The 27,006-nt window shown below is 36.8% G+C and overlaps 1 protein-coding gene across 5 annotated transcripts in view; it reads right to left on the reverse strand.

The window, feature by feature from the left end:
- CD36 (CD36 molecule (CD36 blood group)) overlaps window positions 1–27,006 on the reverse strand; it is a 79,668-nt gene that overhangs the window by 5,428 nt on the left and 47,234 nt on the right. For all 5 annotated transcript variants that reach the window (XM_082692715.1, XM_082692717.1, XM_082692714.1 and 2 more), the window contains 10 exons: window positions 23,645–23,738; window positions 22,969–23,178; window positions 12,951–13,111; window positions 10,084–10,231; window positions 9,454–9,633; window positions 8,108–8,199; window positions 6,104–6,150; window positions 3,237–3,306; window positions 1,932–2,119; window positions 751–869 (listed from right to left, as the gene is read on the reverse strand). In XM_082692715.1, the coding sequence (XP_082548841.1) occupies window positions 751–869; window positions 1,932–2,119; window positions 3,237–3,306; window positions 6,104–6,150; window positions 8,108–8,199; window positions 9,454–9,633; window positions 10,084–10,231; window positions 12,951–13,111; window positions 22,969–23,088 (1,125 nt within the window). In that variant the 5' untranslated portion in view covers window positions 23,089–23,178; window positions 23,645–23,738. The remainder of the gene's footprint in view (window positions 1–750; window positions 870–1,931; window positions 2,120–3,236; window positions 3,307–6,103; window positions 6,151–8,107; window positions 8,200–9,453; window positions 9,634–10,083; window positions 10,232–12,950; window positions 13,112–22,968; window positions 23,179–23,644; window positions 23,739–27,006) is intronic.

The raw sequence follows: 27,006 nt of genomic DNA on the forward strand, positions 1-27,006 counted from the left end.
TTCACATATATCCATAAAAATCTTTTAATTCCTCATAATACACGCTATTTCCTCAGGCAAGCAATATTTACAGTTACAAATTTATTTTTAAAGATTTATTTTAGAGAAAAAGAGAGAAGAGGGTATGAGTAGAGAGGGACAGGGGCAGAGAATCTTCAAGCAGACTCTCCACTGAGCACGAGGCAGGTTTGATCTCAGGACCCATGAGATTATAACCTGAGCCAAAAGCAAGTCGGGGGGGCACCTGGGTGGCTCAGTGGGTTAAAGCCTCTGCTTTTGACTCAAGTCATGATCTTAGGGTTCTGGGATCGAGCCCCGCCTCAGGCTCTCTGCTCGGCGGGGAGCCTGCTTCCCTTCCTCTCTCTCTGCTTACTTGTGATCTCTCTCTGTCAGATAAATAAATAAAAATCTTTAAAGAAAAAAAAAGAGGCTTAACTGACTGAGCCACCCAGTTGTCCCATAAACTGCTGTTTTATGCTTATCTAATATTTACTGTTTTAAGCCAATTAGAAACTTTCTTATTGATATTCCTGACTTACGAACCACTGAATAGGCCTATAAAGTTCCATACCCTGAAAAACTAAGGTTTAATGACTTTGGCATTTTATAAGCAACAATAGAAAGAAATCAATGTAATTTTCACTGAAATGAAAATATTAATTTATCAAGATTGTGATTCAATAAATGTGATTAACAAGAAGGAGAGAATTTATTTTTTCTTTCAGTTTAATCAACAATATATTTGCTTACAGGTTCAACATCTAAGTATGTGCTATGTTCATCTTCATTTGGACTTAAGCCTTCAATAGGTTCTCCAATATCAGGACTCGCATGTAGAAAATGAGGAAGTGAAATGTATACAGGCTTTCCTGAAAACAAATTTTAAAAAATAATTGGGGATAAATCATTTCCCTCATTTCACATACCACTCAGAAAATATTTCCTTAAAAATAAAACTTTTTGAATAAAATAAGGCATAGCTGGGCTTAAACACTGACTGGGGAATAAAGGTGGGGAGGAAATGATATGACCTGATCACTACTGTACAGAAATAAAATACAAATCTCCTCATCATCCTAGGCAGTTAATGTCCAATGTCTACTGTTTTTCCTTAGGTGTTAATTTTCAGTATGTTAAGTTTAGCTGCTAAGCACAAAATTTCAAGCATTATGTTCATGTTTCGGGCAGTGATATATCTGTGAACTGAAAATTAATTTAAGAGGTTTTCTTTCTTCATTCACATTAATCCCAGTACGAAGGAGGTAAGCTAAATAAGAAAGACTCCAAATTGCATTTAAGTCAATTCTTGCTTCAAAGACATACTGAAAACATATTTTTATTAACCAATTTCTTGGGAAGAAAAAGCTAGAAAAATGAAGATAGATAAGTTGGGATGCTCAGAGGAGTCTAGGAATTATTTTTATCTTATCATCTATCTGAAAAGACACAGGAATGGTTACAAACCAATATCCAATCAGTACTTAATATCAAAAATATACAATGATGTGAAGTGTGTAAACCTGGTGATTCACATACCTGTACCCCGGGGGATAAAAAATATGTTTATAAAAAATAAAAAATTATTTAAAAATATACAGTGAATTTATAGAAAAAAAAAACACAAAAAACACCATGTAACCCATTTTAAGAAAGGAGCTAAGGACCTAAATAGGTATTTTCCAAAGCAGCAGAGAAAATAATAATAATGCCACCTAATAATAACTAAGTGGGACCTGAAAAATAAAACTGGGAGCTGAAAAACAAAACAAAATCAAAACAACACTTTTCTCCCACCACTTTTACTTCCTGGCCTTATTGCTTTCTTGCTTTGATTTTAAATTTTTGGTGGAAAGGGATCTTGAGTAAAGGTTGCATTTTAAAGAATACTGCAAATTGTATCATGGACTGTGCTACTGAGAACATTTACTCACCTTCTTTGCATTTGCCAATGTCTAGCACACCATATGATGTACAATTTTTTGAGATAATTTTTTCTGTGCAGAAACAATGGTTATCTGGATTTTGAACTGGAGATGCAAAGGCCGTGGATGGAAGAACAAATCTATAGACAGGGATTCCTTTCAGATTAATGTCAGCTCCAAATACAGCATAGATTGACCTAAACACAGATAAGAAAGAGCTTTATTCGAGGAAACTGAACTACATTCTGGAGATTTTTTTTATTTTATTTTTAGATTTCTATTCTTGCTTTAATTTAGAGAAAATGCATTGGATACTCTTGTCAGAATTTTAAATTCTCACTTATTTCACAGGAAAAAAATTCTTGGGAAACTGCAAGGCACACCAACACATACTACCTGAGTATGAACTATTTTTACCTTTATGCTCAAAAGTTTCCAAGAGCAATTTTTGCTGTGAACTACCATGGGAATTTATATGGAAGACTTTCCTCACAGTTCATTTCCTCTATAGATTAAATATTCATATGACTTCCCTCAAATCTTTTGTTTGTGCCCAGGTTAAATGAAATACAATGAAAATTTTTTTCTTTCAAAACTCAGTCCTGGAGAGGAAGACCAAGTACACACTGCGGCGTGTGCATGTGAGTTCTTGATATACCTATCTCATTATTTCCTAAGTGACTGCTTCAGGTACCGAGTACTCACCAACATCAAGACAATGTGCTGGGACTCAATACATATTCGAATCCCCACATAACCCTACATAAAGAAACACTGCTCTCTTCAATGTCACAGGTAAGGAAAATATTGAGCTATTTCAAATGTTTTCCCATCATCTAGACTTTAGGAACAGGGCTAGGACTCAGCTGGCCTAGGTTCCAGTGCTTTGGTAATATCTGCTGGGAGCCACCCATTTTAAGAGGCTGGAGAGGCAGAGCAAGTGACCATTGTTCTGTATTAATGGCATCCCCTTCTCTGGACATCATTAGAAAGATGGGCATGACCTTCTAGATAGGACTGTTATTGAATATAGTCTAGTGTAGTCAATAAATAAATAAGGAAAAATAGGTCTTAAAAATTGAGAAAAAATAATTTGTATAATGTATATGATCCATCTGAACTGTCAATTTTTATGAAAGTTATTAAGCACATTATGAATATTTGTTTATTCTGAATAAAGCAGGAAAAAATTTCCCTATGTGTACTTTTTTCCCCCAGATAATATCATTATTAAGTGTGAGCTTGAGGTCTGTGTTTTGTCACTTGGGGAAAAACATTTTGACTTCCAGAACTGCATTGTTGTCTTTGTATTACCTGCAAATGTCAGAGGAAAAGAAACGCAGTACTCGTGTCTTCTCAACAAAAGGTGGAAATGAGGCTGCATCTGTTTAAAAATCAAGCCAGTGAAAAGGGATTAGATGTAACGTGTATTCTAGAAAAATCCTGTGATCTCTATGCCAGTATGATCAATAGAAATATAAGGCAACCTGTATATGTAATTTTTAAATTCTTCAGTAGCCACATTTTTTTTGGCAAGTAAAAAGAAACAGGTATATTTGATTTAACCCAGCATATCTCAAATGCCATCATTTCAGTATGTAATTGATACAAAAATTAACAAAATACAATGTGTATATTTACAGCACATTTCAATTCATAATTCCATTAAGCCCATTTCTTAATTTCTTTCCTTAATATCAACATGTGCTTAGCAGTTACCCTATTCAATAAGTCTATATACTATATATACTCTTTGGTATTTAATTTCATATTAAATCTTCCCACTCCTTAAAAATGAAAGTTTACAAAAATAATGGCAAAATCACATGTTAAAATTGTGATTGCGTTTGTTTTTGAAATCCCTCACCCCATCAGTAGGTGGCACTTTTCTTACTATGAAGTTCCCTTAGAAGTTCTGTTAGATTTATGTTGTTCTTTAGGGAGTGATACACAAGTCTGTCCTAATGGCTGATTCATATTTTTTTTAAAATCATTTATTAAAATTCACGAACCAAAATTTCTCCCACACGCTTGGAAAACATACCTATCACACACATGATACATGAAGAAATAACTGGATAACTCCTGCATTTGCTTCTCCAGTTAGTTTCACTAAAATGAGCCATACCACTGAATGTGTTTGTTGAAAACAGGAAGACCCCTCCTTCAATTATGCACTCTGGGTTCTTTTTCTGGTTAAATGCCTCAGCCTTGTGATCTTGTTACATTTCACTTACACTCTTGTAATAAGTGAAATATAATAGAAGATCTCAGTGAACTTGATTCCGGCATTGAGAGAACTGGATCTTCAAGGATGGCTTGAACTCTCCAGATAGGTCACTCAATGGACATTGTCTACGACTGCCTTCCCAACACTGTGACCATTAAAGGAAAAGGGAAAAGCTCCAGGAAACAGAAGGCTTCAGATTGGGGATGGAGGGATGGGTTATCCTGGTAATGGGTATTAAGGAGGGCTGGTATAGCAAGGAGCACTGGGTGTCATATGCAAACAATGAATCATGGAACACTCCATCAAAAACTAACGATGTACTGTATGGTGACTAATATAAAAAATAATGTATAAAGCTCCAAGACTCATCATCTGAAACATCATTGAAGATTATGCCACAACTCTTCTTAATTACCAGGGAAATAACTTACAAGATGCTGACTTTTTTTTAAAGTTCAGATGTATACCAATATTTTCATTTTATATCTCTTCTTACTTACTGGAGAAGGCAGAAGAGGCACTTTTAAATAATCATAACCTTTTCTGTTTTGTCAGTCTCTTTTCTCCAGTGCTATAAACCAAGAATCTCTCTCAGAGATCACATCAGAGTCCCCTGCCCTGTCCAATCTACCTCTGATCCTGTTTGTTTTCCTTCTATTTTCTTCTTAGATACCTTTAACTTTATGCTTGATGCTCATATATTTATTTTTGTGTGTGTGATTAATGAATCCTTTACCTCTCCTTTTAAAACTTACCTTTGGATAGAATTTAATTGCTTGTTTTTTTTTAAACCCATAAAGAATCCTTTAGTATACAGGAGCAGTACAATGTATTTCTCTGTATCTAAGGTCTGAAGTATTATGCTTCTGTAATTACGGAAGTGAGTAGCATTAGAACACTTGACAACTTATTTGCAGAAATGCTTTACTTAGGGATTTCCTGAAATTTGGTACAAAGAAAACTCAACAAGGTTTTGCTGTTCTTTTTCTATAAGATAGTGGCAACAAAATTAAACAGATGGGTGAAACCCAACAGTACCTTTGGAAGAGTAAATATTCCCTGTGTTTCCTTTTTATTCCGTACCCTTTACATAACTTTGTATTTAACTGTCTTCATCTTTATATTTTTTCCTACAAGGCACAACCTCACCAACTTTGGAAACCTCATGCTTCTGTCTCAGCTTCTGCATTGCTGGGAGCTCTCCTCATCTCACGTTTTAATTACCTCATGGTATTTGATTCCCATTTGCTTTTTAAAACCTTAATTCTTTAACTAATAGGTCTACCTGCACTTTGCCTTCGCTTTTCTTCAAGGAGAGTAAGCAGCCAGATCTAACCCTGCTGTAAAATCTAAGTTCATACTACTTTTCCCCACTTCTAACTTAGAATGTTCATTTTGCACATGTTTTTCATGGAGAGTACACCTCTAACCTTAAGTTTTTGTTCTCCCCCGCCCCGCACTCTGACCAACCACTTTATTCAAAAGAGATGGCTGTCTTGAGACTTCACAGATTCTAACTCAGCTTGAAATCCCATTTTGAAATATGTTTTACCTTTTGTAATTATCTTTATTTTAAAAATTCTGGCAATTTTAAATTATCTGTACATTACTTATAAAATATGTGAATAGTAACTCTGCTCTAAGTTTTATTATTATTATTTTTTAACTCTTTACTTCTTTGCCAGGAAGGTGGCTCATGAAGTTGAGCTTTTATAAAGCAAATGCTTCCCTAGTCATGCAGGAAAGGCTAGTCCTCAGAGATAATCCTCCAAAATCCCATCACATTAGACAGACATTTACTAAGCCTATGTAACAATAGAGACTGAATTGCATGGTTCTAAAGATAGGTAAATGCAGATCCTTAACTTTCAGAACACTGTAGGTACAGGGGTGGAATTTGTGCGATAGAGGGAGGCGGTTCATTGTATTACCACGAAACAAATGCCCTTACCTGTACCATTAATCATGTCACAATAACTTGGCCAATAGGAGAGATTCCTGAGGAATAAAAAGAAAGGAAATCAACAAACATTCTCTCTTTACAGCACGTTTCTCACATTACTTTATCTATTATGATTTGGTACTTCTGCTAAAATAATAAAGATTAGATGTGTGACAAAAGCCAAGTTGAAGAATTGTTCTAAACCACTGAGCCCACGTTTTGTCTGAAGGATCCATTAAGTGGCCAGATTATATATTAAAAATTGCCAAATGTTAATTCAAAACAATTTAGAGAACATTTCTGAAGAAAGAAAATGGAGAAATACATCTGAAAATTAGACCTCTACCTAGGGCAGAATTTTTTTTTTCACCCCATTGGGAGAAATGGACAAATTGGTAGTATTTTAAGTGTTCAAAATAAATAGGAGAAAAATAAGTGGTTAACTGATGTAAGCTCAGTCTGAGGGAGAAGAGGGGTGTGAGGAGAAGGAAAGAAAAGCAGATGTTGAAGAAAAAGAAGAGACTGGAAACCTGCAGATCATCAATTTATACTTTTCTCCCTTTTAATGCGTGCAGAAGCTGGCATTCAAGTAGGACGGAGCTAATTCCTACCCCGGTGTCTACGCAAGATATACATACATACATATATATATATATATATGTATGTATGTATACATATATATATATGTATGTATGTATCTGGAAGCACTACAAACAACAGTAGTAATAGTTTCTCTGTATCTTCAGTCACTTTTTGGTGATGGAAAACCTTTTTCCCACTGTTAACGTATCATCCAGTGACATGTCAAGGAAAGCTGTTGCTTTTTTTTTTTTTTTTTAAACAGAATAAGTGGACAGTCATGCTCAGTCTTGCCAGGATCAGTAAAATTGATCTTGTCATAATCTCAAAATGCTGTGGAATTCTCACTCCGATTAGAAGCACTTAGCAACTCTCCTCAAAATGTCTCTGTAATATTGAAATGGCAAGAAAGGCTCATGTTCCCCAATATACAGTGATGCTATTTCCCCCAAAATAAGCATTTAGAAGTGTTTTTCTTCCACTAGACTTTTCTACAGAAAGATGTACTACCTTAGTGAATATTTAATGGCTGTATGCAATTTTTAGATAGACAGTGTGAGGCAGTGGTTACTTATATTAATAAAAACATTTCATCTCTTTCAATTCTGACTACTGTATTCTTTACCAGGAAATAACTGAGCTAAAGCAAATTTATTAACCTTGATTAGAAAAGGACTCTCTTCCCTGACACTTACTGAAAATCTTCCCATTTTTTACACATAGGATAAATTATGTATACTCCAGATGAACAGTCAGGAGCTAGGGGGGGAAAAAGCAAATCATGACTATATGAATTTATCTCATTCTATTACTCCTTCAAAGGAGGCACGTTCTTTATTTTCAAGTTTAATATGCCCATTTTAGAACTGCATTTGAAATACTAATTCCGTTTTTGCACTAATAAAGGCTTAAAAATGCTGATTTGCCAATACAGAAAATTATTTCAAGAAATTTTTGAAGGGAAAAGTCATGAAAACATTTGCATGAATTCATTAAGTTTTCATCTTTATAGACCCAGGCAGTCATGCCGTGACATGAGCAATTTTTATTTGATAGGCTTCATAGAAGTGCAACACACCCAGCACACTGTTTTTCTAGCTGCTAGTTGTTGGTTTATGTATTGATTTTCATCCCTTCCTTTGCAGTCACAAACTGTAGACCCATCCTGCGGCAAAGATGGAAATAGTCCCTTTGGATTTCTTTACATAAGAGAACCTGTGCATGAGGGTAAACCAAATTCTCAACTGGGGCTGATTTTCAGCAGCTACACATGGGTGTGACCAGCTGTCATAACTAAAGGATTAATACCAGGCAGAACAAACTTTCCAAGGCTGAGATACAGGCAGGTCTGGACCACAGTTGGTGCCTGTGCCTTGTTGAACGAATACCACACCTGCCTCCCCGTGCATACACTTCCGCTGGATACTTACTCACCTTTTACCTTTGTAAGTGTCAATTATGGCAACTTGGCTTATGTTGTCTTTCCCAGTGAAAACCGTATACACGCCATCTGCAGTGTTGTTGTACTGAAAAGATAGGTACAAGAAGAAATCACTTCTAGGACAAGCCATATGTTCCAAGTTTTAAAATATGTAACTCGCTTTTGCGTTTTTCCAGATTCTGGTGGTTTGTGATTACATGGCTGGAAATACATATGCAATGAAGGTTTAACATTATTGGTCTCAAACCTTTTAAAAAGATTGCATATAAAAGGCACCTAGAAATAAGTGCTTGAGGTTGAGACAAAGGAAGGAAAACCTGTAGCAGAAGCTGACCTGATCCAAATTGTAGTGCTCTTTGTCCTAGCTAAGCCAGTAAGGTAATTTTACCACTACTATTATACTGAGGTGAGGGGATATTAAAAAATACCTATGAGAACAAGGACAGACTTCTAGAGGTATTCCAAATGTCATGGTCTTTTCTTTCTTTCTAAATGCTATGATCTTTAATAAGTGGATACTAAAAATTAGGCCTACAAAATTAAAACAGAATTAGCCAAGGAAAGAGTTATGAGTTTTTGAGTTTTAAAAAAAAGAAAAGATACTAGCTGAATCTCTGATCCTTTTAAGGCTTTCTACATTCATATTTATTGACCTATAGCCTTGCAATCCTGAACACTAAAACTAAACAACAACAAATTGGAGAATTTACCTAATACTATGTATAGTGCCAAATAAGCCACAGTCAAAATTCCAATTCGATAGTTAGCTTGTCCTGTTTATAATTTAAAACCTTAAGCTATAAGTAAGTGCATTGCCAGGTTCGCTCCTTCTGAAATCTGCTGTTATTTCATGACAAGCACATTAAAATAGGACATTGCTGATTCATCCGTCTCATTGCGTGCAAACTTAAATTTATATTAACACAAATCTGTAAGAGGTCTGAAGGAGGAATGATAAGATGAATCCATTTAACACAAATAAAAATATGATTATTAAACTTGATTTTTTGAGAAGGGAAATCAAAACCAAAAATAGAATTCAAAGCCTTATTTTCTATTTTATGACCTACTTTAGACAAATTGTGAATTTCTCCAAGAGTGGGAAACTAATTAAATCTCAGCTTCTTCATTTTAAATTTAATTGTTAAATTTAGATGAATTAAGTTTTCCAACCAGGAAAGCTGAAGCCATCTGAGACAGCGATGTTAAAAATTAGGATATTTATTCTCAGATCAGAAATCATGTAAACACACTAAATTATAAAATTATAGATTACCAATGCCATCATATTTATCCAATTAACATATAAAAAAATCAACATTCATATTTGAGCACTCACGGGATAAAACACACCAACTGTCGTAGAAATAGGATATGGAACCAAACTCAAGAACGGATCTGTATAGCCCCACAAGAACTCTCTCACAGTTCTTCTTTGAAACATAGAAGATTTTGACTTTTTGATAAGTGAATTGAGTACCACTTGAACAAATGCATTTGGATAGAGATGGGGTGCAGCCTACAAAAAAAAAAAAGAAATTACTGCTTGAGACATCAATTTTAGTACCTATTTAGTACCTAACAAATAGATGGATCCAATACTACAATTACGTTCAATGGGGGAAAAAATCTGACTGGATCTTTAAAATTATTACCCAGTCTTGCCAGGACAAAAAAAATGTAGTTTGTCTAATCCCTAGATAATTACATTTCTCTGCCTCAGTGCCAGTCACAAGGAGACATTTAAAGTTAGACCCTATTTTTTTTTTAAATGGTATACTACTTTAAGTGGTCTTCTAATTCAGTTGTTCTGATTTTGTCTTCGTTCCAAATGTCCTACACGCCATTCAAATAATGACATAGGAATATATTTTTATAAAAATGACAAGAATATTATCTGATGATAGACTAATGATAGTTGGTTCTAGGGTATTTCAAAACAATTTTGTTATTTGTCTAGTCTACTCACAGCTACAGCCAGATTGAGAACGGTCAAAGTGTCATTCTCTGTTCCAACAGAAAGTGAAGGTTCGAAGATGGCACCTTTGGGCTGGACAAAAGAGACTGTGTGGCTCTCGGAGTCGTGGGTTATATTATCTTTGGCTAGATAACGAACTCTGCAAAACAGAAATCAATAAAATTCAGAATAAATGTCTCAAGTGAGCAGGTCTCCACTGCCATCCATTCAGGTAACAAATAACTTTTTAGTATATAGAATATGTCAAAAATTATGCTAACCAATTTGTTTAAAACGATAAATAAGCCAATGCTCGATCTTGGGCAAATAGAGAAGGGGACCTAAAATCTGCATACATGGGAAAGGTAATAGGTGTTTATAAGAGTTTTCACAGAATCCATGGGAAATAGATACAAATCCAGGTTTATGATGGTCATCGTAGGAGTAAGGGTTAAGACATGATTTGGTAGCAATTCCATGTAAGTGGTCTGACTGACAGAAGTTAAGTGAGGAGAAACCGGGTAAAAGCCACATTGTATATTGTTAGAAATGCAAATTGTTGAATTTGGTTGGATGGCAGAGTGAGTAAGAATAGTGGGAAATAAAGCCATCAAAATAAGTAAGATCTCAAGCATAAAAGGGCTGCATCCTATCCTCTATTATTCAGCCTTTATCCTGAGGGTATGTAGGAGACCACAGAAAGGTTCCCTTAGGGGAATAGTAAGTCCCTTTTCTTACATTAGAAAGAATGCTGAATGTATACAGTCTGGCCAGCACTGGTATTTCTATATTTTCTAGTACTTTAATGAGAATGAAAGATAACTAATGAAATAAATTTCCATTTTACAGGCCAGTTCTCCTCCCCACTCCTGCCATATATTAAATACTCATTAGTTCTAAGTTCCTGGCTGTAAAGAGTACCAACCACTTTTTAGGAACATGGTGAAGGCTGATTATCATAAAAAAAAAATCTTTTGCAACTACAGGATATTTACTGAGACAAAATAAGTTACACATCAGTCACTGCATTACCATATATGTGAATATCTATAAAGGAGATGAACAGATAGCTGAGGTAAAGACTAAAAACACATGGGACTAAAAAGATGTAAAACCAAAAGACACAACATTTCACTCAAGTATAATAAAAATGTAAATTGCTGGGTGGCGCTTGGGTGGCTCAGTAGGTTGGGCACTGGACTCTTGATTTCGGCTGGTGTCGTGGTCTCAGAGTAGTGGGATCTAGTCCCAGGTTGGGCTCCATGCTCAGCACAAAGTCCCCTCAAGATTCTCTCTTCCTCTCACCCTCTTCCTGTCCTTGCTCATGCACATGCATGTGCACTCTCTTACTCTCTAAATAAATAAATAAATAGAATCTTTAAAACAAAACAACAAAAAAAGTAAATTTCTGTAGGGTAGAAATTAGGAGTGTTTTATATCCCCAAGCACAGTGACTGGCACCTAGTGAGTTATGGATAAATAATTTTTGGATGAATAAATTAATTAAGGGATAACATTTCTTCAAAAGAGTTCACAGTGGGATGGAGAGATAATTTATTTTTAACATAATTTTGTCAAAGTCTTATTAGTTATTCTTCTTTGAGTACTGTAGACATACCAAGAATATACAAATCTGAAAGGCAAACTGGACAGTCTATTACTAGTCAACTACTATTTTTTCTTATGTAATTATATCTTAAAATTAGACAACCTGCTATTAACATTCAAAACTGAAGCACTTTAATTTTTAGGAAGACTTATATATGTGTAATAACTGAAACAATAGCAACCTATGTGACCCAGATTCTAGCTTACTTAAGTTGTACTAACAATATTACACCAGTAGATGGCACTAAGAGAAAAAGTCTTTACACTGACGCCTGTGTTTAGAATGTACATTTAGAAAGAGAACATAACTGCTCACTTCCTTTGTTTAAAAAATAAGAATGTAGGGACGCTTGGGTGGCTCAGTTGGTTAAGCGGCTGCCTTCGGCTCAGGTCATGATCCCAGCGTCCTGGGATCGAGTCCCACATCGGGCTCCTTGCTCAGCAGGGAGCCTGCTTCTGCCTCTGCCTGCCATTCTGTCTGCCTGGGCTCTCTCTCTCCCCCCCCTCTCTCTGATAAATAAATAAAATCTTAAAAAAAAAAAAATAAGAATGTACATAGGTTTTGCAAAGTGTTAGTTAGTAAGGTCAAAGGGAGAAATGTGCCTTAGATTTTGCTGCATATTGCTTTCCTTGTCCTTCTGCCAGAGCAAAGTAACTTAAAAACAACAAAAAAAGTAGTAATGTTGGATCAGAGATTCTCAGGGAATTACTGAATCTTCACAGAGACGATGAAATTGCAGTATACATAATTAAGATCTCAATCCAGGAAATTTCTGCTTTGACCCATGTTATACCTTGTCAATCAAAGTTTCACTGAACTCACTTTAGCAGACATGAGTCAAATGAGCCTGTGGTTCTGAGGGAGGGAAATCCTACTTCTTTGCCAGTTTCAACTGCATTCAGTGTATAATTTATGTGGAGGCAAGTTCGCTTCAACCTATTAGCTATTAGGAAGACTGAAATTATTGACTTTTTCTGAAAGATAACTGATTGTTTTCCCATTATTAAGGCATCTAAACAGACACTAATGGCTTCATTTTGGTGACATCATAAGACAGGATGATCCCTAGTTAATTAGATATCCCTTTAACGTTGTTATACAAACGTCAAATCTCTTAGATTAAGATTTTCTACAGGCAGGAATAAAATATTTCAATATATATTACTGGAAAAAATAATAAGTACATCTGAAAACGTCATTTTGCAAGTGAAAGTCTTTTCAGAAATACAAATGGTCAAGGAAAGAATGCCACTAACTTGTGGGGACTCACCTGTATGTGTAAGGACCCCTTTGTTTGACTTTGATTTTGCTGCTGTTTGCAACCACTTCTTCTGGGTTTTGCACGTCAAAGATCCAAAACTGTCTGTAAACTTCTGTGCCTGTTTTAACCCAATTTTGATAGGCAATTGTACCTTCTTCCAGTACAACTTGCTACAAAAAGGAAACAAGTTTGTGTTATTTCTTTGTAATAAATATGGGCGCTTCTGGGAATTTAGAACTTTTGGTGAGCCACTGCAAGGACCAAGCTCAAGGACCTTATTCAAGAGAACTCTTGCAAACCTGTCATACAATTGCAACAGAAATGTTTTCAATAAATTATTATAGCAACCTCTTTTAGTCAACCTTTTATAAAGGCAATCAGTATGTGATACTGCAGACATGGCTGGTGAATTAAGGCCATCAGTTGGCAAGGTTTACAGTGACTCTCTGGTAATATTGCAACAGTTAAACACAATTTATTAAGCAAATTTTATTAAACCTCTTCCAAAAAGTTCCTATCAGCTTGAGCATTAACTTCTCTTCTGCCCTCAGACTGAGGAGACAAAACAGAAAAGTGAAGAAAAATCTGGCAGTATTGAAAGCTTTGATTTTTCCTCAGAAGTTGTACACTTCGGAGGATGATCACTTAACATTTGTTAAATTAAGGGGGGAAAAAAAGGCTTCTCGATGAAAAACACAAATCTGACTTCTCTTCAAAATCTTCAATCCTGGGGCAACTGGGTGGCTTAGTCAATTAAGCATCCAACTCTTGTTCAGGTCATGATTTCAGAGTAGTCAGGGAGCCCTGAGCAGGGCTCCTTGCCGGGTGTGGAGCCTGCTTAAGATTCTCTCTCTCCCTCTTCATCCACCCATGTCTGCTCCCATATTTTTTCTCCCTCAAAATCCTTCTCAATCCCTAACTCAATATATTTGTGGTAACTGAAAAGGACATGTTTCCAAAAGCTGCAATAGTCTAACATTATTAAGTTACCACTTTTAGAATAAAAGGATGAAATAAGGAAGTTGTCTTATTATTCTTTTGTGGAATTCTTTACAAATTATCAATGCCCCATGTAGTGAGGCTAAACAAGTAGAAAAAGTACCAATGATGGAACCACAAAACCCTATATTAGAAACCTGTTCCCTTGTTTTAAATGCTGTGGGACTGAGTAGAAAGTCACCAGACCCCTCAGGGTCAATTTCATTACCTATTAATTGAGGGAGTAATGGGTGCTCTCCCAGTTTCTGTCCGTGCCTTCCACTCTCTGAGGAAGTCTGTAAAGCTATGGTAACCAGTACAAACAAAGGTGATTTGATATTTCCGGTTAAGTACCTTAGGAAGAATGCCCAGAATGGAACTCCATCTTTGTGCTTGAGGAAGAGGAAGAAAAGTATTTCACAGAAAATGCACCCAAAGAAACCCATGACTACAGAACAATGTGACCTGTTCATTTCCCTCACCAGGAAGCATCAATTCATAGAATGATGAATTGGGAAAGGACACCGAACATTATCACACTTTCCAGGCGAGCTCTCTGAGGCTCTGAGGAACTATGTGGGTGGCCCACGGGCACTCTAAGAGCCGCAGAACCATCATGAAAATCCTGGTCTCTGACTCTTAGACTAGTCCTCTTTTACACCATGCTCTTACTATCCACCCCCCCCCCCCCGTTACCTCTGCACTTAGTTGGAAGAAGTAAAACTAAGTTTCATATCTTCAGGATAGATTACTTATTGCTTAATGCAGAGAATAAGGAAATTCCTTAGAGAAGAACAGGGCACCAAGCTAAAATGCTATTACAAAACTCCATGCTGTTGCAATGCATTTTCACTGGGCTCACTGGAGCTGCTAAAATGATGTGAGACCATTATTTTTGCAACCACAGGTCCTTGAAAAACTTTTTATTAGCTCTCCAGAAGTCTTCTTTCCAATACAAACAAGCTCAATATTAAGACAGAGTTACAAGTAGATGAAGTCTTACGGCTATTCTAAATGTAAAGGTATTTGATGAGGGTTTTGAAACTGACCCTAGGATAATTTACCAATTTCACAAGCCTGTATGAGGGAAAGAACACGAGAACATGGGCACTACTACTCTTGCACTGTAAGAATCTCCAGGACTAATGCAATAGCAATTATTTATCATATAACTCCTAAGGCACACATTTTACTTTAGTTCTTAATGAAAGAAACTCAGTAAATGTTTATAGAACTGAAAAGGAACTGTGATGGAAAGTACTTGGCAGGACAGAAAGCCTCCCTAACCCTAAGGTGTGTGCATTTAAAATCAAAAAGACTGTCAGTGCTGTCATGCTTTTCTTCTAAAGGCCAGGAATCATTCTGCCTTATTTGTTGATCAGGAGGTATTTTTCTTAAATGGGCAAGTTGAAACACAAAAATTGAAATGAACACATTGAATTATCAGCTGTTAGAAGTAGGGTCATCTAACCCATCTCTGGCTTTTTTCAGGGGTAGAAATGAGTTCTGGAGAAATGAGTTCTGGAGAAATGAGTTCTGGAGAAAGTCTCATTTCTAGATTTCCCCATCTAGAAATGAGTTCTGAGTCATTGTTATGTGACAGTTTAGTAGCAGGTAACAGAGAAATCAGTTCTTACTCCAAACTTGTGTAGTTTCCATAATGCATGGTTTGATGAGAGACAATGAGAAAAAATACAGAAACTGTCAAATTAGGGATGCATTTCTTCCGGTCCTAAGACTACTGTAAGTATTAGAAAATAGTACAGCCACTCTTTAAGTGGCCACAAGTTCCTCTAATTTTAAAAGGAACAAAGAATTTTATCCTGGCTTTTAAGTTGGATTTGGGCTATCTAGCCAATTTTGCAAATCTCTCACTATATTCAAAGTATGGCGTCGATAATGATGTACATGAAAAAATAATATAATTTAAGGTCCTCTCACTTGGCTGACATGTCTATCAGGATCTGTTCCTGACCTTAAGCACACAGTCTACCATCCCCAGTCCTGACTGGACTCCAACCTGATGTCTCTCCTGTGGCAAGAACTTCAGCTGGGTTGGAACTTCTATTTTGCTACATTAATTTGAAAGCAGATGTTTGGAACAGTGGTGTCTTCCACCTAGTTACATACACACTGGATCATCGCTATTGCAGGAAAACTGTTCATTACCACTGAGGGCAACTTTGGTGTCATTATTAAAATGCCCTTGATATCCTCCTATGCGTGGAGTAGGTAGGGTACCAGTGTACCCAATATTGTCCCATTTCTCAAGGATCTCATAAAGTGCTAAGAGAATTATGTGTAGCAGAATTTAGTCTATGACTTAGATTCCCTTATCCTCACCCTGAACAAGCATAGTGGCTTCTTCCAACAAAAGAGAGTGATATATTTAAGAATGACACTAGATCCTATGGGGTTCATCCCCAGTTGGGTCCTGGGCAAACCACTCAAACTGAGGCAGGTTATTTAATGTCTTTATACTGTCAAGTTTATCATGTCAGTTTATCTGTAAAATAGGGATAAAAAATAGTATTAGGCTGAACCACATGAAATTAGCATTTTTCAAACTCAACATAAGTTGAATATGGTTTAATTGAATATTTAGCCTCCTAGTTGTAGAGATTAATAAATGTGAGCACTTCAAACAGTGTTTGCACATAGCTAGCAACATTCAGTAAATCTTAGCTATTATTCTCATACAAATCCTATCCACCCTTTGCAGGGAGAATTCTAACATCATTCGTCTCTAGGCTGCTTGAATTGTTTCATTCATAGCATTTTTTGTCTCAACCAGTCATGTGGCGATAACTCACATAGAATTCTCTGGCACTTCTTTCCTGCTATTTAGTCATTTTAAAATTTATTCTCACCGCAGTGACATTAAAAGTTCCTTAAAATGCAGAAACATACCGGAAATAGTCTTCACCCTCCCCATTCACTACCACAATTTGTTCCGTTTAGGACAAGTTACAAGCCATTTCCTCACATGCAAAAAAAATGTGTGCATTATGCAGGCAAGTGAGTGTGCACGTGTGCATGTGTGCACGTGCACACCAACCACACTGAATTATGATATTAGTGGCAGTTGTGCCGACAGTCAAAGAAGAGCTTCAGCCTCAAGTCATCAATTAAAACCCAGCACAAGACTTGTTGAAACCCAGGAAATTAGCCTCCAAAAACTGATGTGAGAACTTAATATAAGAGGTTGTGCATTCAGCGTGAGTACCAAATTATGCTGATACATTGATACAACTTGGATGGGAGGCTGAAAATCATATACACATACCTGCTATTTCTTGAAACACTATGTTAAGTAATTTTATTATCGCAGTTCAAATAAAAAATGTATGTAGTGTTTAATTCATTTTTATACCTCTAATTTAAAATTTATACTGTTTCATGTTCATGTTTATGTTCTCATATATTGTCATTAAATAATACAATTTCGGGGCGCCTGGGTGGCTCAGTGGGTTAAGCCGCTGCCTTCGGCTCAGGTCATGATCTCAGGATCCTGGGATTGAGTCCCGCATCGGGCTCTCTGCTCAGCAGGGAGCCTGCTTCCCTCTCTCTCTCTCTGCCTGCCTCTCCATCTACTTGTGATCTCTCTCTGTCAAATAAATAAATAAAATCTTAAAAAAAAAATAATACAATTTCTACAAATCATTTTTTCATACCTGGAAACACTGTAAGATGGTATTATAGAAGTAATATAAATATACTATTTAAAATATGAACTATCAAGTCAAATCTGGGCTATTTTAATAAATAATTATCATTTCAATTTATTTTATCTGAAGGCATGTCTTATAAGCTACCAAAGGGTTGTTCTTTTCAAGAATAGGGTGTAATTGACTGATGGTATAATTTAACATCAGTCTCTTAGGAGGAAAGAAAGGAAGCTTTAATTTCCTTCTTGGTGTTCTATACTTACTATGATAGGGAAATAAAGATTTATTTAAAATTACCAATGTTACACAAATATTTATCAAGTGATGTAAACAACATCAAGTAACCAATTATCTTTCGTAAGTGGTGGCAGAACTTTGACCTTTTTCCAAAGTGCTGTGGTAGTTTCCACATTTGTGACAGCTAGTGCCAATGACTTTGTCTAGCTATGTAAGACTGCGTAAACCTGCTGACTCCACAGAACTTTTTTAGCAATCAGAGTCAGAAGTACTGCTGGGAAAGTATTCAGCTATAATCCGTAAAAAGCATGATGTCCCTAGAAAACATCCCTTAGAAAGTAAGTAAAATTAATGTTTTGTGTATACATACATGCATACACATATATATATAAAAGAAGTAAAATTTATGGACTATTTTAGACTATTTCAAGTGCTGACTGGGTGCAGTCTTCTCTGATATCATTTAGATCTAAATGATATCAGAAGACCGCATATAGTTCCAACTCCACTTCATAAATGAGATAACAGTTTAGGATGGTTTTCTGACCTTTTTCAAGTAAATACTTCATTTTTTTTTAAAGGGTGCTTGTATGCAGGTAACAACTTGCCCAATTTGCTATTTGTCAGTTAAATGAAGAAAGTAATCTTCAGTGAGTTTCAGTAGCAAACAATAACCAGAACTAAAACATTTATATGTTTGCAAAATAATAGCTTTAACCTAAGTGCTCCTGAAGCAGGGGGTCTTAAAGGCACTGGGCTCCATGGGTTTACTCAGAGATTTGACTCCTACTCAGAGTCAAGCAGATACATGTTGCAATCTTATTTATTTATTTATTTATTTATTTAAGATTTTATTTACTTATTTGACAGACAGAGATCACAAGTAGGCAGAGAGGCAGGCCGGCAGGGGTGGGGGAGAGCAGGCTCTCTGCCCAGCAGAGAGCCCTGATGCGGGGCTCAATCCCAGGACCCCCGGACCATGACTGGAGCCGAAGGCAGAGGCTTCACCACTGAGCCACCCAGGTGTCCCTGCAATATTTTTAGAACAGTTTTTGTAAACTGAAGAAAAAAGAAACAGCCTAGTATAATGAAAGAAAAAGCCCTGGCATCTTTATAGGACTAAAACTGACAAGATCAATGTGGCTATATGGAAATCTGGGAGAAAATCAGGCTTAGTCTTAAATATGTCAGAGATTCTGACCCCTAAAGGGATTCTAATGGTTCATCTTAGTCTACGGACATGTGGCAGGCATACGATATAAACTATCAGGAGTTTTTTTGAAACTTATTCCTCCTCAATTTGTTTCGTGCCTCCTTCTCCTTCTAGGTTCTAGATCCGTACTCTCCCACCTGGTCTTGTCAAAGGTTGCACAGACAACTCTTCAACAACAAGAAGAGAAAGTCCTCCATCTCTATGCTGCATTTCCCTGCTAAATTTGTTATCCTACCCTACTGAATTTATAGATTCAGTAACCTTAGTGACATGTTCTAACCATTATTTCCTGAATTTTCATCGGCCTGAGAGCATTTGATTTTCTCTTTTCTTGAATGCTGGCCCCCCACTAACTTCCAAATTAATTACACTCTTTTGTTTTTATTTCTTCACATACAATTGTTTGTTTTTGTCTTCTTACCTCTGAATTATGGATAAAACTTGTTGTGATCTGCTTTTTTGTCTCTATACTCAAGTTCTTGAGAAAGCACGACTGTTTAGTTTTATCTGTAATCTCTATAGCAATGATCAATCCGAGTTCTGACCTTTGAAATATACACTGATATTCTCATCAAAACACTCATAAAACCTGAGTCTTTTTTTTTTTTTCTCCCTCCTATAGCACATCTTTCCCAATAGCTCAGTGGGACATCTTGAAGTATTTTTACCCTCTTTCCTAATTTAGTTCCATATCCAAACTGCACCACACTCCATCACTTTTTTTTGTTTTTCCTATGTAGTCTACCATGTGAGCCCAGAGCACCTTTGTGGTATCACGTGCAGACTGTGCAGAGATTTTGCCGAACAGGACTCTTTTAAGGTTCTCCCTGAAAGTGGCTACGTCTTACATAGGCTTTCCTTGTTCTGTTTTTGGCCTCCTCACGCTTCAACCCTTTCTATGGCAGGATCACAGTGCACAAGATTGTGTGTGATCTAGTCTCTGCCTACACACTGTCGGGGTTTGGCAACGGACTCTTCTGGCCACATGAGTTGGCAAGTCAATTTAAGGTCGTGTGACTAAAATGGATAAAATACCTGCTTCTCATAGAGATCTGCAAAGATTAAATGAATTGGTATATTTGAAGCTCTTCACAGCTCTGAATAAATGCTGGCCATATGATACCAATCTCTATGTGCAGGTTTTGTTATCTCTTACGCCTATAAGAAAACAGCCACCAACTACTACTGCCTGCCATTCAGTCAATTATTCTTCTGCCTGATCTTCAAAGCTTCCTAAATTTTACCCCAAGCTGTTTTTATAATCATCTCTTTTGTTGATCCTGTATTTGGGCACATTTTCTGGATTCTTCCCAACCTCTTCATAGCTGTTAGTTGCATTTTCACAACTTTTTCCATAATATTAATTGGTCCTCTGATGCATTTATTGCAGCCCTCTTTGGACTTTCAAAATCCTATGCTTGATCAAAATCCAACATGTTCACATTTCTGAAGTTACTATTCTAAGAAAGAACTCCAAGTAGCATTTTCCCATAGGATACATGAGGCTCATAGTTCTTTGTATGTTGGTATGATATGCCTTCTCCAGTTAAATCTTAAACTTGTTGAGGTTAAAAAAAAAAAAATTTCCTCTCTGTCACTATATAAAAGCACATTTTTGGCATCTCAAAACCCTTACTTTTCTCATGATTAGTTAATCATTCAATGTTACAAATGTAGAGATAAACGTTAAACACTTAAAATAGATGTTAGCACTTCACACACTGTTGACTGGAGAGGCTATCTGTACTACTGTTGTTGAATGAAGAAGAAAAAGATAAATGATCAATATTTAGCTACTGAACATCAATTATGTGTCAGAAAAAAAAAAAAGCCTAAAATTTAGCTGCACAATGGGAGATTATGGTGACTTTCCGTTCTGGAGACTTTCCCAAAAGATACATTGTAGCCTTTACATTAGCAGAGACACTGATTCTGTGCTCTCGCCACAGAAGTTCCAGAAGGGAAACACAGTTGATAAAGTAGGAAGAGGACTATGCAGTGGCATTCCATCTCACAGGGTCACGTGAGCCCCACCTCACCAGCATCTGCTTGTCTCTCTTGAAGCGGATCATAAATAATAGCAAGAAAACTGGGAATTCCAAGGAGGGAGGGGTAACATTCCATTTACAATATATTTTTACTTTTTATTTTTTTTTTTTACAATATATTTTTAAAGTGGAAGTTAAATGCATGGGATTTCAGCTTTGCAATGGGTTAGTAATAGCAGTGCCTAGATTATTACTGAGAAAATACAGCACTCATATAGAGGAGCCATTATCTCAAAAATGGCCTACTGTCCTATCTTGTGTACTAAGACAATAGCTATAGTGAGAAACAATTTATTTATTATTTATTTATTTGATAGACAGAGAAAGAGGGCACAAGCAAGGGGAGCAGCAGGCAGAAGGGGAAGCAGGCTCTCCGCTGAGCAAGGAGCCTCATGTGGGACTCCATCCCAGGACCCAGAGATCATGACCTGAGCTGAAGGCAGGTGCTTAACTAACTGAGCCACCCAATGGCCCGAGACATTGTCTTTTAATTTTAAAACTATTTATTATTTGGGGCACCTGGGTGGCTCAGTGGGTTAAACCCTCTGCCTTCGGCTTGGGTCATGATCTCAGGGTCCTAGAATCAAGCCCCATGTTGGGCTCTCTGCTCAACGGGGAGCCTGCTTCCCTTCCTCTCTCTCTACCTGCCTCTCTGCCTACTTGTGATTTCTGTCAAATAAATAAAAAAAAAATCTTTAAAACTATTTATTATTTATACTCATTGTAAGAACAAGAGGTCAACAGGGATGAATGGATGAGGGAAGTAAAGGTTTTGGCAGTAACAGAAATTTCAGTATAAATTGGTAGGTCTAGCCCATTTTATGGATTTTTGTTGCTCTCCATTGTGTACTATGCTCCTTAACCCTCTGCCTGGGCCACTGACAGCTAGACAGGCTGCAAACTGAGGCTAGCACTCAGATAGCTTTTTTTTACATATAATACTTGCCAAATAAAACCGAAGTATACGTGCCCTGGGGCAGGACACATGCTCTCAGGGTTCACAACAGTTCCTGTTCTTATGTTATTTTGTTCTTGGAATTTTTTTTTTTTTTTTAATTTTTAAAAACCCTGTTTCATAACCCCTGAAGCCCTTTGAATTTGCCACCCATGGTTTAGGACTCCAGCCAACCTGCTTCTTACTCTCATGCTCTCCCCGCCCCGCCCCTCAGTCAAAGTTTGGTGGATGTGAAGCTCATTAGGAAGAATGACGGTAGTAGATGAATTCTAGTTTGTCGAATTTTTGCTAAAACAACAGGCAACTCAATGCATAAACGTTGGCTTATGTCCTATCTAACTTTCTGAAAGAATTTTCGCAGAATAAACCTTTATAAATAGGAGATGTTTATAAGACAATCATATGTCATTACATATTATAAAAAGGAGCAATTTGAAAAATAAAAAAGTTTATACCAGTTTTACCAAATATTCCTGCTTCATTATGAAATATAATCCATTTTAAATGTGTATGTATGTATGTGTATATACCTACCTACATATAAATATATTAACTTCTATCAGTATGAACCAAAGTACAACTAATTTTATAAATGTACTCTCACAAAGCACACTTATTTCTCATTCAAAAGCATATCAACATAGTCCTGAGACCTAGTGAAAAGCAATCACTTCTACTAACCTGCGTACCTCTACACAGCTTTTGTCAGAATTGTAATATTATGCTTAAGATAGTGATGCATTCATGTTCCATGTACATTATACTTTTAACATTTCTCTACCAGGTGAAGTTGCAATGGTTCATTACCCCCTTTTTATTAAAGACACAACGTTGCCTGTGACCATGAAATAGAAAACAGGTACCACAGCAAAACAGGGATAGCAGACTGAATCCCAATGACAAGAAATACCCTTTAGACTACTTGTACCTTCTTAATGGTCTTCTCAATAAGCATGTCTCCAACCGGCATCAGAATACCTCCAAACACAGCCAGCACTGCGCCGATGACGGCACCAGCGATGAGCCCACAGTTTCGATCACAGCCCATTTTCTTTATAGGGGAAACAGGACTGTTCAGCACCTGCTTCTTCCAAACTCCTGGCTTTGCTTAGATGGTTTCAAGAGGCCTGGGTTTAGCCTTAGAAACAGATCATAAAACAGAAGCTTAAATAATCAGTAATGAGAAGATCAAAGTACAAAGATAACGCAACTGAAAAGTCATTTTGCCAGTTATAAATAAACAGATGCTTTTCCTTTTTGTTTTAAAGATGGACTTTCTAGGTTCGGTCCTCCCCTTCTCGATGTTAACTGTCTATTGGTGGAAGATCTAAAAGATTTCGTCGGAGAGTATTTCCTCAAAATTCTCATCTTTTCAATTTTCTACCGTTGGATGATGAGCACTGAAATCTTATCTCAGGAGAACATGCCTGCTGTACTTCTGGCCTCCTCTGCTTTCCTGGGACCCTTGGATGCTAGCTAGTTCTTTATCTGGCTTCACTTCCCAGCCACAGCCTTCCTGGAGCTCTCCTGCTCATGAAGATATGTGGACTGAAGTCTTCTCTGCCAAATGCTAATTATGATAACACACGCAGTTTCTACTATACCTTATTCACGAGTATCCAGCAAGATACAGATTTTAGAGGGAATGTTCTGAGCAGTCTCAGAAAGAATCAATTCTTCTAATCATTCGTAAGCTCTCTGTTAAAACAAAAATGCAGGGTTAAATTGGGAAAATAAACTGGGAATTAATACAAACACAAACACAACCAGAGAATCTCTCTCATGGCACCAAAATTATAACCACTACTAAAAGAAAATATCTCATTTTCATGAATATTGAGCTCATGCCTGATTTTTTGTTTTATAAATAATGTTAAAACCTGAACTATTTGAAAGAAGTGTACTTCACTTTCAATTTTATTGTTAATAACTGAATTTTGGATAGACCATAGATGTGAAGAATTTAAATACATGAGGTAGAGGATATGTAGTTTTAATGATAGGCACCGCTTTGTTGCGAGCCTCAGTTTTTTTTGTTTTTTGTTTTTTGTTGTTTTTCTTTTTTGCATATTCAACTGCAGTATTATTTTGTCATCATGGGCAATTGCTTCACACCAATTGTGCTAAAATCAACTAATTTGTGCTTGTATGTATTGCACCGATCTTATGTTTGGTATCTTTATACACTATGTGGTTATTTCACAAAGACTGAAAGGAAATTATTTCTGATATGAGTGGATTCTATTGTAAGAAATAAGAATTTGTTCCTTCTAATATTTGAAAGCACATTCCTATTTTTGGTTACAACTTATTTTTTTTTTTTTTTAAGTGGGGATGACCTGGCATTGACGAACAGTTAAAATGTGCCTTGTAGCTTAGAAACAAATATTCCCTGCTTCATTGCCCAAGACCTTGGAAAACAGAAATGCCAAACGAATGGAGACTGCAGACAAAAAAAAAAACAAAACCCACACAAAATATTTTTTGCCAATACTTTATTATTTTTTTTTTAATTTATTTATTTGACAGACAGAGATCACAAGGAGGCAGAGAGAGGGAAGAGGAAGCAGGCTCCCCGCTGAGCAGAGAGCCTGATGCGGGGCTCGATCCCAGGACCCCGGGATCATGACCTGAGCCGAAAGCAGAGGCTTTAACCTACTGAGCCACCCAGGCGCCCCAATACTTTAAATTTAATAATAAAAATTCAGGGTGGCTGGGTTGCTCTGTGGGTTGAAGCCTCTGCCTTCAGCTCAGGACATGATCCCAGGGTCCTGGAATCGAGCCCCGCATCGGGCTCTCTGCTCAGCGGGGAGCCTGCTTCCTTCTCTTTCTCTCTGCCTGCCTCTCTGCCTACTTGTGATCTCTGTCAAATAAATAAATAAATAAATCATAAAAAAAAAAAAAATTCTACTTTTCTTATGGTCTCAGATTTTCCCTCTACAGCGTTGTTGCAACAGAAGTGCCACTCTTATGACATCATGAACACTTATTTCCGTGGGAGGAACCATTTCTTTAAGAATATTACTTGTATAGATAAGAAAATAAGAAAAATTAGACTTGTCTTCAAAATGGAGAAAGGTAAGTGGTACGGTTTTTCCAGGGCAATTTTATTTACTTACCTCTACTCATTCTTATCTTTGTCATATCTCTTTACCCATGCCTTACACCCTGCATACTTCCACTGTAAATCAGGGTGCACTGAACTCCTTCATATGGAGGTTCTGATGGCTAAGAAGCCTGAATCCTATTAGTGTCAAACGTTTTTTCCAATGTAAAAAGCAAATATATAAGCCTAAACAAGTGACTTAGGTTTCCTGCGGTCTGGATTTGGCTTTTTATTAATTGCTTGGGGGTGAAGTGTGAAGAAAAGCTTTCCCTACTCTCTGAAATCATGTAACATGCATTGCTAACCTGGTGTTCTGTGCACTATGAACAAATAATCGAATCAGGGTAGCTTATTAACTAATATCTTACTGAATGCTCATTTCACAGACCATCCTCCAACTCCCATTTGCACGTTTTACCTCAAGTAGCAATCCGAATACAGAGATCTAATCTAGTGTAGTTGAGACTTAGTACACTGACTAGAGATTAAGCCAAAAAACTGATCTGCAACTGTCTTGCCAGATGACGGGGGTGGGGTGGGGTGGTGGTGGTGGGGGGGGGTGGGGACCACTTAATCTCTCACACTTCAGTTTCCTCATGTGTAAAGTAGGATGCTACGACGAGATCTGCAATTTTCAAGGGGCTGAACTGGTTCTTTAGATTCTTACATGGGTGACAAATGGGCAGAGTGACTATGGCGTACAACCGTGGTGGAAACCCTGGGTCTAGATTCCCAGCTTCGTCCCCCTCTCCCACCTGATACTCTCCTTTCCACCAAACGGAGGAAGCTCTAGGAGAATCTCTATAGAAATCAATGGCTTTGCAAACCCATTTAAAAATTAGTACAGGAAATCCCCATGGTTAAATTGCAGTTCTCTTTATTAAATATCATGAATCTATTTAAAAAAAAAACCTCAAATATTAAGTCATACCTTTTGGAAAGTCATTTTATGTTCCATATAAACTTCACTAAAAATCTTCACTAATAGTCATGTCATTTGCAACTCTGACAGAGGGAACATAAAATGATTTAAAAATTAAATTCTACCGTTGCTAAAATAGATCCATGTGCATATATTTGCCCTTTTCCAGATTTTTGTACCATAATCGAGTCATAAATCGATCTCACTGTTTCCAGAATTATTTTCCTTTATTCAAGTAGCCCATGTACTAGAGGGAAGAGTCCCAGGAACATCTACCGAAGACCCAGGGGACAGTACATGTTGTCCAATGCCTTCCTCTCTGTACCAGGAAATCCATTCTTGTGACTACTAAGGATCCAAAGATGTCAAGTAATGGGGAAACCTGGGTCCTGCCCAGGCTCTGTCTGTTTTAAACTTAAAACTGAAGTGAGATAGTGGATCCATCCCACTGCTTGTGAGTTTTAAGTTCATCAGAAAACAGAAGTATCAAGTAATTTATCAAGTAATTTATCCTGTTGAATCTCATGGTTAGACAGTTACTGGGATAACACTGGTTTGGATGTTATGTAAGGAAAGCTACAAGTAGTAATCCGACATTATTTCACATGTGTATTAATATTTTTGAGAGAGAAAGACCGAGTTTGTGTCTTTTTTTTTCCTCCACATTTTCAACTGATTCATTTTTGGTACACTGTTGTAACTTTCCGACATTTTCCCCTAATAATAGGCAAGATATTTGACATTACTTGGGTTCATTTATTTTCCTTCAGTGCCTTGATACCAGGAGTAATTAGGCATTGTTATTCAACTCATACTTTAACCTTATGCTTCATATTATAAAATTAAAATCAGTTTTATTCACCTGAGGCAAAGGAGGGCCAAACATTACATAAGACACACACTGCATACACAAGAGAAAAGCTCAGGTTACAGTACAT

This window comes from Mustela nivalis (genome assembly GCF_964662115.1).
Source record: "Mustela nivalis genome assembly, chromosome: 12".
In the NCBI taxonomy this organism is placed as follows: domain Eukaryota; kingdom Metazoa; phylum Chordata; class Mammalia; order Carnivora; family Mustelidae; genus Mustela; species Mustela nivalis.